Source organism: Vanessa atalanta, chromosome 1 (genome assembly GCF_905147765.1).
Source record: "Vanessa atalanta chromosome 1, ilVanAtal1.2, whole genome shotgun sequence".
NCBI classification, from domain to species: domain Eukaryota; kingdom Metazoa; phylum Arthropoda; class Insecta; order Lepidoptera; family Nymphalidae; genus Vanessa; species Vanessa atalanta.
This window is the reverse complement of record NC_061871.1, coordinates 5,454,182-5,468,535: the sequence shown is the minus strand read 5'-3', so window position 1 is coordinate 5,468,535 and position 14,354 is coordinate 5,454,182. Positions and strand designations below refer to the sequence as shown.

Genomic DNA, 14,354 nt, shown 5'->3' with positions numbered 1-14,354 from the left:
TGCCAGTACATGTATATGTCCTTCCTGCAAGCAGCTTGTGCGAGTGGTAAAATATGGTAGTAGTGTGGAGAGATATAAAATAATAAAATCAAAAGCTGAATCCTGGTTGATTGTCATCGAAACTAAGCTGACTCAATAACGCTGCGTTGCGAGACTGCCATAAAGGCCAAAGGATACGCAACGAAATACTCATATAAAAAATAATACTAAAAATTCTGCATTTTACTGATTATTTTCAGTAATAATTGATTAAAAAATGTGTCAAGATACTTTTTATGCAAACAATTTTATTAAGAATTTATAATAATCTCATATATATTCGAATGAAAATGTACCTTAAATATACTTACGTATTGTACCGAAATAAACGAACATTGTATGTAAACTAAGTGTTGAAGTTTGTATATATGTAAGTAATGTATAAGGTTTGTATAAAAAAAATGATTCATTCTATTTTTATCAATATTGTTATATTATGGGAATGATATATTAATGTGGAGCTCGACTCCATATTTCGTCTATCTTAATATTCTACGCTACTTAACTCACTTCATTGTAGCTGATGTTGATCCCACAAAATGAACCACACACAGAACCGAAAATTAAATAATTATACTATTTTTGTGATTTATGAAAGGTAACTTTAGCTCGAATAATACATTCAATAAAATAAAATGATCAAATTGTAAATTCATCATCGAGATCTTTGTTCTTATTTCAAAAAATGATTTCGTATTTAAAGGAAATTCAAATCAAGACAAAAAATACTTTTTTAATAAACAGAATGTATTTAACCAATGCACAATTTTGTCCTCCATCAATTAAAATTACTGCTACTTTAACCTTAATATTAATGTTTAAATCAATAATATAAAAATAACAATTTTAATATTACTATTAATCTGATAGATGCTCTAAATGCACTATTTCCATCAATATTTTATGCGTAATATTTTGAAGCTGTCTGCTGCCGCTGTTATATTGATTATAATTCAGTAATTGTTGAATCAATCAAAAAATGAATTATTACAATCAACTTGAAGTAAACTACAGTCTCCGAATGTCGAATAAAATTTAAAAATAGAATGCGTTTAGCTTTTTGAAAACTGTTCAACTATTTATATATAAAAATGCAACAAACAGACATACTTTTGAATAATGAAACAAACATCATAGATATTCAGAAAGTCCATGTCACAATACACGGTTAAGTTATAATATCACTATAAGGCTTCTAAAAATAACTTATTGGTCAAAATATTGCTTGTCCAGAGTTTACTCTATGACGTCAAAGATGGATTGTATAAAAAGAAAATTAAAATAGACCGATACGGAATATTGTCCCAGCCATTACCTCAATATTTGATAAGCGCGTCATAATTAAATAGCTACTGCTTCAGCTAATTGTTTCAAAGTCAAAGAATAAAAAATGTTTGGTCAAATATCGATTTATTAGGGATATGTTTGTTATAGTTTCTAGGGGAACGTATTAACGGACGAGTACACTTTCATTCAGAATAAAGAAGGCGGATTTGTTTACAATATACAAACAGCGGTCATGTTAATTAATGCACTAAATAATAAAGATTTCATTTATCACACTAAAGTTAGCTTAGAAGCAGCTATGCAAAAGGTTTGTATAAAATTATGAATTTATTTTTGAACATTTACATGAAATAAAAATATCTGATGATACACCTTGTTCCATTTGCCGTGCCGTTGGCATTAAGGGAATAGTGATATTAATATCACACTACTACAGAGTTTATAAAGACCATAGTTTACGTAACAAATACCAGCAAAGTTGTCTATGGTCCTGAAAAATCATGTGCGCGCAAATTTATTTACCGATTTAGGGACGTGTATAAAAATATTTTAGATTACAGCGTTTTTATTGCGTTCGTATAACTAAATCTTATCCCATTGTATGGCAAATCGTTTCATGTGCGCGGACACAATTCATCACCAACTATAACATTTTTAAAAGTAATACATTTTCTTCGTCATTACTTATTAAAAATAATAAATAACAGTATATTTAGTACGCAAATTGAGCGCAACAATTACATTATTCAAATGTCCGCATACCCTGCACGAAGAAATTTGGAAACTATTATACAGTCTATATCAAAACCTTAATTGGTGGATTCTACACAATAAAAAATTGTGTGCAATATAGAAAAATTATAAGCTATCTACTACAATAACTACTAAATGTATGGCGGTACGATGGTCTCATTCAATTTTCAAGCAGTGACAGTTTACAAAATACTCTACAGTATGTCATTCGTTATATCTAAACATAATTTCCAAAAAGATAATTTGATTAAAAGTTACATTCGTCCATTAAATGATATTTCATATTAAAAGGATTTACAATGCAAAAATTTATTATTAATTATTTAAAACTAAAGGCGGTACATTAGAAACAGAAACATACTTTTGGTATCGGAGTGTACAAATGAATATATTATTATTGAACTCTGAACTAAGATTCTAATAATTATAGTACTTATTAAAATTAAGTTTTGAATCACTAATTCTTAAATTTAATCCTCGGTATTTTAAAATTATCGCCTCGACATTAAGAATACGAGACCGCAAATAGATGTAACACAAGATTATTAGCATTATTCAAATCATATTTAACGGGTCACTTATGATATTCTTCAAATCAACCCGCTATACAATTGATGACTTTTATTATAAACACACATTTGATCTTGTCATACAAAATAAATCATATTTATTTTACAACGCAAAAAAAAAACTTTTCATTCATATTAGAGAAAAATCCGTAAAATATTTAGTATGTTATACGCAATGACGTTTAACCTTTAGACACGTTACAGGCTCATAAAACGCCCCAAAAACCTCGCGATAAACACGCGCTTTGCTATGTATTATTATTCATTTGAAAGGATTTATAAGAAATACAATTTGTATCTCATTAAACAACAATGATTTAATGTTTTAGAAGATTTTTTTTCTTATATAAACAAAATATAATATAAATGTATATAAAGATAAATTTAGTCAGATTAAAAGTACGTTATGTATGAAAATAACGTGTCTAAGTTAAAATAACATTGGACATACGAATAAAAAAAAATGTACAATGACCATCCTTGTATAAAACCATTTATAACTAATTAGACATAGTCAAGTAGGTTTCTTAGCAACTATACTTCTATGTGAATATATATAATAATGATTGGATACAGTTTAAAAGACATACATTAAACTATTTAAGAATACAATAATATGTTAGTTGTTAAAAAGATTTAGGTACTAATAAAGTGCGTCTATTTTTTTAAAATAGTAAATGACATACCGCTTATAATTCGTAATATGATATATACTTAAGTATACCCTTACTTGACTATGTCATTTTGCTATCATGTGAGGTAAATACGGATACATGTATTTTAAATGATGTTTAGATAATTATATAACTTTATAAAAATATTGCCCCTTAATTCAATGCGATTTTAAGCGAACTTAAATTCTAACGCCATAGTTCATCGATTCGACGGTGTAAATATATTGAAGGAATTCTAATCGTTTCGGTATATATAACCGTTTAGAATAAATTAACATTTTGAAGGAAAAAAAAACACATAGTCACTTAATATTAATATGGATTGGCTTCGTCTACCAGATCGTCTGATTAAAAAGATATTAAAATTACTTACATCTAATGACATCATCGTAAGCCCTTGTTCAAAAATCTTTTAATCATATTAAAAAATAAATTATATGACTATATCTATCTAGTTATAGTATATACGGCGGCACACTCGTGGTGCTGTTAGATTTGTTGGCTTCGTGAGACGTGGCTTAGGCTACACATGATACATAATGTTTAAAATATTAAAGATTATGGAACAAGTAATTTCGAGAGACACGTAGCCATCAATTTGGAACTTTCCTCTCCAAAATGACTTAAAATAATTTATTTAAATATTACATATAGAAAATAAAAATGTTCAAAATAGATAAGAAATTCCATTTATTATTTTGATGTATTTTGAACTTCGATAAATAGATTTTAAAATGACTAATATCGGTTAGATATTACTGAATTACACTGAATAGCCGAATATTTGAAAAATACTAGTAAGTATACATTTTAGACGACTCTTACCGCTAAGCTAGTATAAACTATTCCATACGATAAGGTGCTTTGACATTTCATTTTAGTAAAGATCTGAGACATTATTTAATTGTATAATATGGTTATTGATACTATTAACACTAATCCTATCACACCGACACAATTTCATTAAGGCAAAATTTAAATAGTAGTTCAATGTTTATTCTACTGTATTTTGGCTGACAGGTTAAAATTAAAAAAAAAACTTATAATTATTCTACAACTAGTTATAATTTGCTTTCGGGACATATAATATTCCATGAAGTTGTATTTTTGTAGTCAAAATTTATAAGATATGATAAAACTTTTGCCTAGAAATATATAGTTCCGTTTCTCTACAAACTATTTAAGGTAATTCGAGAGACCTCGTTGTTCTTTCGTCTCTGAACAACACTTCTGTATTATCCTAGCCCATTCTGTAATACAAGCTTGTTGTAAGAAACTGTAATAAAAATATTATGAGACGTAGTTGTCAACCGATTTTAAGATAAATAAAAAAAGATATATTAAAACACCATACGATTGTAACGCCAAATATGAAAACATGGAAATATAACGAAAATAATGCTAATTCTAAATAATATGAACGTGAGGAGTTAGAATGATACAAAATAGCAAACAATAATGAGCACCCGCTGCTCAGTTTCGCCGTTACTTCAAATGAATTAACATTTATAATTTTATATTTAGAAATCTAGTAACACTGAATTAACTACAGACATGTCGAAGTATCATAACCCGTCGATTTCGTTAGTAAGATTATTTATCCATGATCATATTTATTATAAATAACATCCAAAGATTATGAGCCATTTTCTGTTTTCCTTAAAGCTAGCTTAAATAGGACAGCTGTCTCCCTTGTATAAACAACGTGATACGTTCTGCGATCGATTATCGTACATCATCGGAGCAATGGTCTTTTATTCCACAGATATTTTATTTCGTGATCGGTTCGCTTTCGTCGTTTAGTCTACCTTGCCTAGTGTAAAATCACTTTTATATTTCGATCATATTGCATTAGGATATGACTGTTTTAGTGTTGTGTTGACTCTCTTGACTGAATGAATGATTAAATTGAGTTAATGTTGAGTAGATGTAGATTAATTTAGCATTATATGAGGTTTCTCAGTGTCTCCTATAGCAAGAAAATAAAATAGTTTAAAATGCAACCAAATTATCTGATCTTTATACTTATACAACAATATTTATAATCTGTAAATGTTGATAATATTCTCTACGATGAAGAATCTAAAATTATTAAAATAATAGATGGCAGCAATGATCTTTTACATTTTCGTAACCCTACTTGCCTCAACATAGCATCCATTCAAAAACTGCAAGCAGCTGTTCAAAGTCTCACGAATGAATACGGTCAGATTCGAAAGCTACAACCATCGAATGCTTAATGAGATCGAGAGAAATACAATCGTACGAAGGGTAAAGACTAAAGGCTAATACGGTTTCTGGTGTCTTTTAAGCTAAAATTAGTCGATACACTTAGAGATAGCAGCTTTTTACAAAATGATATCGGCCGCAGAGACGAGGGCGCGGGAGCGCTTCGATTTCAGCTCGCTAAAAAAATAACTATCGACACAAAGCATCTACCGTGACAACAGGAGCTGCCGCAGCGCCTCAGGCGAAGTACATGACCTTCTTGGTGACGGCGTGCACGGTGATGGCGCGCGCCATGGCGCCCGGCGTGCGGTCCTCGCTGCACGCCGACTGGTGGCTGCCCTCGCCCGAGTCGTGCTCCTTCTCCACCAGGTGGTAGCGCGCGCGGAACGCCACCAGGTGCGCGTAGTACGCCGGCGCCGGGATGGACACGGAGCGCGTGCAGCGCACGTACGTGTGGCACAGCTGGTACGTCAGGCACTGCAGCTCGTCCGAGCCGAAGTGGTTGTCGTCCCACAGCACGTGGTAGTGCGACGGCCGCGACGTGCCCTGCGGGGAGAGCGGAGCTCGAGTACGGGTCTAGGGTCCGGGGCTGCGGGCCCGTCGGGAGCCGGAGCCGGCCAGTACCTGAATGCCCTGGTGACTGCACAGGTAGAAGTCGAACTCGGTGGGGTGCGTGATGCCGAGATCGACGGTGGTGCCGGCGGGGATGTTGCCCGACTTGCCGGACTGCTCCTTCTTGTCTGCGCAGAACAGCCGCGTGTGGTGACGTTTCTGTACCACTATGAAGGTGATGCCCGGCTTGTATTCCGCTTCTAACTGTATTTTAAGTAACATTTGTTGTTAAAAAAATATATTTTGAAACCTAATAAAATTATGTTAATCACTATTTCATCTCCCTTACAGATAAGCGAGACAGAAGCATATTTTATTTTATAAATTTTTATGCCTTGATTTAGCGTAAAATGTCCAATTAGAATGTATCTATAAAATTTTACTCAAAAATATAGCAAAAAAAAAATTGAAAATTTTAAAACATAAAAAAAATTAACAATAAAGAAAAAAAACTTCGTTTCAAAAGTTTCTTAGTAGTTAGGTCGACCTTGATGCAAGCCTCCCGAACTGCGGTCAACTCGTGCTGCAGCACGTGTATGAACTGCCCCTCGGAGATGCCGTCCCGGTACATGATGATGCGATGGGGCTTGAACCCGCCCGTGCTCTTGTAGAACATGATCAGCAGCTCCTGCACCATGCTGCTCATCTCGTGGACGATCTCCTGTCTACAAGGATACGGATCGTCAGTCGAAGCTCCCGCGGCACGTCGGCAACGTATTCCATTCAATGCAAATGAGTCTAAAGCGGCAACGACGCACAGAGCGTGCGTCGGGAGAGAGACAAGCTAGTGCAAGTATAGTATAAGTAGAGGAGTCAATACGACCGTGCTTCTGTCGGCGTGTGGTACCTGTGCTGCTGCACGCGCACGGTGGCGGCGTAGCGCGACGGGTGCGCGTCCATGGAGCCCACCACGGCCGCGATGGACGGCTTCTTGTTGTCGCCGGCCGGCGGGTGCGTCACGTCCACCCCCAGGAAGATCACCGGCTCGTTGAACACCTGTCGCACGCGGGCCGTTACTCACTACTGCGTCTCGTCGGACCTAGAGGTGTCCGAGAGCGTCGACTGACCTTAGGACGCAACGAGGGCACGAGGATGGAGTTGATCCCGCCGAGCTTGACGTTGATCTTGAGGCAGAGGTTGCTGAGGGTCTGCGGCGACGTCTTGTTGACGTTCTTGGCCTGCACGCACTGCGTCGCCATGCCCAGCACCGTGTCGCCCACCCGTTTCACTTCGGCTGCGGACAGACAACGTCATTCATTAAGAAAAAATTCGATGCATATTTTGCAAATATAAAATAATTAATATGGAATAGAACGTGGAACATGTGTATACTGAATGATATGAACTGTATATGCTATACTAAATGATGTTGTTCTAAGCCGGTTGGTGAATAGTGACCACGACAAACCACTTTCATTGCTATTTTATGAAAAAAAACAACAAACAACTAATCATAACATTATTTATTTGCTATGTACCTACTTTTTGTTTTTTTTTTTTTTCTTGTTATTATTGTATATGTACTTTAAGTCTATAAGTGTTGACAACAAACAGCGATGTATGGATAACTTCAATAAGGTTTTTGTTGCATCGTTCTTAAAACATTAAGGTAAATGTAGAACAAAAAATAAAAAGCTATTTAAATAAATAAATAAAATAATGAATTAACTATTTATACTAAAGTATGTTACATTTCGAGCAAAAATTCTTATTTAAGAATATAAATTTATAACTTTTATGTAAAATTGTTCACATATTACTTATTTTGTGTCACCGTGCACTATTTTTACATAATATGTAGCATTACTATTATAATAAATTGGGCAAAGTTTATTTAAATTATTACATTTAAATAAACATAAAACACAAATCTACTATTATATCATTACATCTGGTTATTCCATAAAAAATATGAAAGTTACCGTAGACGGGTGTTTTTCCCGGTAACACGACGACAACGAGTTGCAGCTGCACGAATGTCGACTTGAGATACTTGAACATAGGCTCCACTTGATCCGGGCCAGTCGCATACTTGCAGAAACACGGTTGACCGATGATCGGCATACCTGCATCGTTGGATATCTTCTGTAATTGCTGCGTGAAGTTCCTGCAAAAGTATATTACAACATTATTAAACTTTCTCATGAGCGGCTAAATCAGTTTCATTATTCTTAGGGGCGAACGTCCGCCTACCGCCTTGGGTTTGCTTGTAGCGATTGGTTTGTTTCTAACAAACCAACGACTACAAAGATTGTTGAGCCTTCTTTAGAGAAATGCTAGTGATGAATGATGCACGTAATACAAAAAAAATCCAAAGTCGTTTTTTTTATTTGAGACAATTAAATTATAGGGGATACGCGAAAAGTTATATACACTTACTTTTCATACAGAAAAGAGACAATTTGCACTGGTAAACTCTAACGGCCTCACTCATGAACGTCGTTTAGTGGGTGCACTATATTATACTTTATATATTAATGGTTTAATGAAACACTGATGTCGCTCTTTCTGATGTAATTGATTTCATATTCAAAAGTCGAACAACATTTGTAGATAAAACCTAGAAGTTATGTTATTTGGATAAACGCCGGAGCAACTCGCAACGTACTTGAGCGCGTCCTCCCGGACGGTCCGCTGCGGCGCGAAGCAGGCGATGGCCCACACGCGTATCTCGACGCCCATGAAGAACTGCTTGCCGCGCATGTCCCACACGCCCTGGTTGGGCAAAGCTTGCTGTGGGAAGTGACCATGATATTGTAACCATAAAGAAAAAAATATACAAATAAATAAACTTGGTGGTAGGTCTTTATGCAAGCCCGTCTGGGTAGGTACCACCCACTCATCAGATATTCTGCCGCCAAGTAGCATTACTTGGTATTGTTGTGTTCCGGTTTGAAGGGTGAGTGAGCCAGTGTAACTACAGGCACAAGGGACATAACATCTTAGTTCCCAAGGTTGCTGGCGCATTAGTGAAGTAATATTTTTAACAGCGCCAATGTCTTTGGGCGGTGGTGACCACTTAACATCAGGTGGCCCACTTGCAGGTCCACCTAAGTATAACAAAAAAAAAATCTACTACTTATTATACTACTTAGATTCTTACTTATTACGTGTGAATAGTCGACTCCAATGACAGAAGTAGTAAAAATAAATAACCAACTTTGACGTTGAATTGACATGAGTTAAGATCTAAAAAAAATCTGTGGTATTTTTTTAATGAATTCGTGAAAAAATAGCGTTGTGAATGTGGGCGGAGTTGGGCGGACGAAAATGGATTTTAAAGTTTAATGAAAACCTGTGTATTGTAATTCATATTGTAAATTGATCATGTTGAAGATCATCATCTTAGATCTTAAATCAACATCTGTTACAAACAGTAACTTCTTCACTATGAAATATTCTCATTTGGGCACCGAAAATTCCATATATTTGCTTATATTGTCTTTTTTTCTCTATTTTACATTGCTAGAGTCCAAAAAAAAATAGTAAAGTAAAAGATCGTCATCACACCAAATTTATGGTACGGAACCCTCAGTGCAAGTGGGATCACCTCACCAGAGCGCAAAAATGTCGTTCTATAGTGTTGAGCACCATGTTTAGCAACAAATTACAAAACGGTACCATTTTCTCGTGTGCCCCAGTGTCCCGGTACGTTAAACGTCGCAAATGATTTCAGATATAGTAGAGTAATAGTAGGAAAGTAAAGATAATAAAGATATCTGGCCTGACATTAAGTGGGTAAAATTATAATCATACTTAATTAAGTAGAATATTGTTTAACTATATTAATAAATGATGAGAGTGAGACGTTTCATTTGTGATCCCTAACTGAAAAAACTAATATACACATAAAGGCTTTAATTTATAATACACTATACGTATATTTTGTTTCAAATCTACATTAAAAACCTAATTTAAAATGAGAGCCCGACATAAATTAATGATGAGCAGAATAAAGCAAGTGGAATTTTGACCCTCCCCCCCTGGCTTGTTCATACAACAACACCGAGGGTGCGGTCGGTCGGAGCATTATCATAAGAAGTGTGCGCCTACCTGTCCGCCGAGCGAGGAGACCCGGCCGCCGTACTGCAGCTTGGGCGGCGGCAGCACGCGGCCGCGCACCTCCATCATGTTGTTGGAGATGGTGAGGCCGAACTCCTTCACGTACAGGTCCGTGTTGAAGTTGGCGCGCCGCACCAGGTTGTTGATCTCGCGCTCCCTGCCGCGCACACGTTTCACAATCTATTACTTTGCCGTACATATCTGGACATATTAAAGTGTACACGTGTGCCTCACTCTCATAGTCCGTTCTTGCCGGGACGGCAAGTTCGACTCCACCGGAAAGAATTAAAGGGCAGGATGAACGGCTTTACGTGCATTTCGAGGCACGGGAGTGTACATACTTTAAACTCCCAGACTCCGGGCCGTAACTGAGAATTTTTCTACAGAACAACCTAATAACTTTTATCGGCCAGACATATAAGTGCTAGTTTTAATTACATGAAAGATGTATACTACAAGCATAATGGCCGTAGCATGTTAATTTCTAACATTAGCGATGGAAGAGACAGCCAATGTCTTCGTGCAGTGAACACTATATCCGATATCATATTTTCCTATCTATTAGTCAACATGATGCAGTTTTTATTGTGTGATATTTACAAAGATCATCGTCTGTGATAGGTTAAGTTCATTCGTTCTAGACAATTAATAAACTAATAAATGTACCTGTCTGGGGCAGAGCGAGCCGTTGCTTTGATCATGGTTGAAGTCTGCATGTCGGTTAATTTCTTGATACACCTCTGTCCTGGCACAATATTACAGACCTCTAATGGCAAGTATGTATGTTTGTGCTCTTGACCTACTTGGAGGCAAGGCAAATGTGGGTATCTGAGTTTCATCTTATACTTATCCAAAAAATACTTAGCTACAGTACATTCTACTGTTTGTCCATTTTCCAATTGTAAAGGAAATCTGAAAATAAAATATAACTTGTAATATTTATATATTATATTATATACATAATAAACTTTAGATATTTTATTATTACATAAACAATAATTATTCATAATATTAATACTAACATCTATTAACTTTTTAACTGATTCTGAAAGTGGTTTAACGAAATAAGGCATATATTACAAAATAAATATATTTAATAAATCAAAATTTAAATATATTGAATCACACATTAACAATAGGAAAAGAACACATCTTTCTTTTTTAAACAAATAGTAGAGTTATATAAAGTTCCAATCTAGAGTTAAACTGGTATAAAAAATTAATTGCTATAAAACTTACGACTGCATCTGTGCGGGTCTGCGAGTAACGTTACACACTCTGTATTTCCTCTTCATGGTACCACAATGAGTTATTTCAATCTTCAGTCCTTTAATTTCTTTGGTAAATTTTACTCTTTGTGAATCGGTCAGAGGTTTTCTTTGTTCATTAATATCTCTTATATCTAACACTTCACACATAAATTCTATAACAGGCTGTGCTTTGTAAAATGCAGTTGCCGATACTGTAAAAAAAATTAATATTATTTATGAAGAATTTTTTTTTGAATAAACATGTATTTGAGTAACATTTATAATCTATCTATTACACAATCTAATAATGTATAAATATATTATTTTCTCAGAACATTATTGACCTTCACAATATTATAGACAAGTGCTTGGTATAGTGTATCAGTCTCAATTATTGATTTTAAAAACTTAAACCTTGTAATTTTATTGTAATAACAATCCATAATAAAATATATGAAGATATTACTGTGGTAAATTTTAACTCATGTGGTTTAGTTAAGGAAAATCAAATACTAGACTAATGATTTTCTATGAATGATAACTACTTAATAGCAATTATTTTTATACATTTTGAGAACACACTAATACTCTTACTATATTAATATATATTTATAAAATAGTTATAAAAATTATATCACCATGTACCATCAATATTAAGCATCATTTTCCACTGGCTCGGTCTCACAGACTGGTGAAAACCAAACCACACTTCTCTACCCCCACCAAGAGGGTGATAATATCCTTCTGGGGATGAGAAGAAAGATCTGCCCACTGGAGTGTACATCATTGAAGGGAGATGTCTCATGACAACATCCAACGCAAGGATTGCATCATATGGAATCTGTCTCGTACGACCCTCTAATGCTTCTTCTAAAGCAAACAATGACACCTGTCCAAATTCAAAATCCATATTTGAGTGAGTTTCCAGTAAACTTACTGATTGCTCAAAAATTAATATTGTACCATTTTAAATTTAATAATTCATTACATGATAGGCATCCAATTCTGCCGCATGTCTTCATTTTAGAATTAAGTTTTAATTTTTGTTTAATTGAATTTAATTTCCTAATAAATTGAATTATTTTAAAAAGTTAATTTGAAGCTCCCATAACTTGACTACATTGTAAATATTGTTCTAGCTTCTTATAGAAAAGTGCAGCTTTATTTGTATGTGATTATAATATTATATTAAATGATATGCTTAGCTTAATACTAGATTTTTGGCATCTAAAATTAAAAAATTAAATATTTCATACAACTATATCATCAGACATGGATGACCTGCCTATATTTTATAATAAATTCATTTTATCAACAATAAACAAATCACATCACATAAAAAAAATACAGCAGTACTTATCATATAAACATGTTTGCACAATAAGGGTTATAATAGAGTGAAAAAGAAAATCTTTGTTTTAATGATAGTTTTCATTTTATCGTAACATGCCTTATACAGATTTGGACAATGATAAAATATTTGTTTTTTTTTTTTTTTAGTATTAGTATTGATTATTGGTTAATGTGTATTTTTTGGCAAAAAATTCATTGAATATTACAGGTGCTCTGACTGATACAATTTTATATTTCATTTTAGAAATAGAACATGTCATAAAACATATAATTTATTGAATTAAATTCACTTACTTGTGCAACCCATTTGATTGTAACTCGAAATACTCTATCCTTTCCTTCACCAGGTAAAGTTACTTCCAATTCCACTCTGTCATTGCCAATAGGCAAGGGATCCCTTGTATATAAATTGTTTCTACCATCAAACACAGGCTTTAAAGCACCAAATATTTTATTGTAATTGCGTACCATAGATTCAACAATTTCTCTATTTACCTAAAAAAAAACATATTTTTTACTAATAAACACATTAACAACCAGAAATGCAATTTTGTAACGTTTTATCGATATATTTACCTTCCTAGGACATTTGTCAGGTTGTATATTTACATCATAATGATGTACAAATCCTCTTGGCATAGATATTTGAAAATGATTAGCACGAAGCATGATCGGTCTTCCTTCATGACCCAAGTTTGGTCTTCGAGGACAAGTCAGCACGGGTAGTTCGGGCGGTGGAGGAGCTGCAGGTGACACGAGCGACAAGCCGCCAGTTCCACTTGTCACACCAGGTGGAGACGTGCCTGTGGCTAGTGCAGTACTTGGTGCCCCTGGTGCTGCACTTGTGGTGCCCGCCGCTGCACTCACAGCTCCTGACACACCCACCGCACCAGCACTCGTCTCCCCCGCTGGAGCTATCGAATTAGTATAATATTAACAACTCATCACATTAAAAAAATTACGTATCTATGAAATTTATAAAATTCGTAACAAATTAAAACCATTTTGTCAATTGGAACATTATTTAGGGCAGTCAAACAAAGGATGATGCTGCCTTTCCAAGTCGTCGCAAAGATTATTTCGAAAATGGATGCTTACGTTGGCCAACGGGGTACATCTTGGATAATTATTAAAACAACAAAAACTTGAAAATAAGAATATACAAATTCCTCGTGTTAAAAATTGTAACAATGTGATAAATTAATGGGGCTGTAAACTGCACTCTATGCTGCAAATTGACGTTTGGTTAGCTATTTTGACGTTAGCAATCATAGAGTATGGATTTATGTTTATTATAAAAATCTGATTTTTGACTTAGGGTTTGGGCATTTTAGAACACCAACTATGTTTGAATAAAAGTAAACAATGTGAAATTTTTATAAGAAATATATTAATAGCAATAATTAGCCAACATATTAGTACTTTAAAAGAGACCTTAACCAAAAAAAAATATAATTCATTACTTGATGACAAAATATATCTTTGGCTGTATATGAATTACCAAAATAAAGGAGTAGTTTAAAAAG

At 34.3% G+C, this 14,354-nt stretch overlaps 1 protein-coding gene across 2 annotated transcripts; it reads right to left on the bottom strand.

Annotated features, from left to right (window-relative positions):
- Positions 1–815: 815 nt before the first annotated feature.
- Positions 816–14,061, bottom strand: LOC125068184 (protein argonaute-2). Of its 2 annotated transcripts, none has more exons than XM_047677233.1 (14): positions 13,927–14,061; positions 13,405–13,742; positions 13,123–13,323; positions 12,121–12,364; positions 11,465–11,687; positions 10,892–11,137; positions 10,217–10,382; positions 8,772–8,896; positions 8,086–8,270; positions 7,231–7,397; positions 6,987–7,159; positions 6,651–6,828; positions 6,176–6,367; positions 816–6,097 (listed from the first exon to the last, which is right to left on the bottom strand). In XM_047677233.1, the coding sequence occupies exons 1-14, from the start codon at positions 13,943–13,945 to the stop codon at positions 5,789–5,791; spliced, it is 2,766 nt and encodes a 921-aa protein (XP_047533189.1). In that variant the 5' UTR covers positions 13,946–14,061; the 3' UTR covers positions 816–5,788. The 2 variants fall into 2 exon arrangements, with proteins under 2 accessions (XP_047533189.1, XP_047533197.1); XM_047677241.1 differs by having other exon boundaries at positions 7,011–7,159.
- Positions 14,062–14,354: the final 293 nt, after the last annotated feature.

Excerpts from the sequence above, each read along its gene's own strand:
- LOC125068184 (XM_047677233.1), bottom strand. Across the intron at positions 8,897-10,216 it reads TCTCCTCGCTCGGCGGACAG|CAAGCTTTGCCCAACCAGGG; the intron begins GTAGGCGCACAC and ends CACTTCCCACAG. Across the intron at positions 7,160-7,230 it reads TGCCCTCGTTGCGTCCTAAG|GTGTTCAACGAGCCGGTGAT; the intron begins GTCAGTCGACGC and ends CGCGTGCGACAG.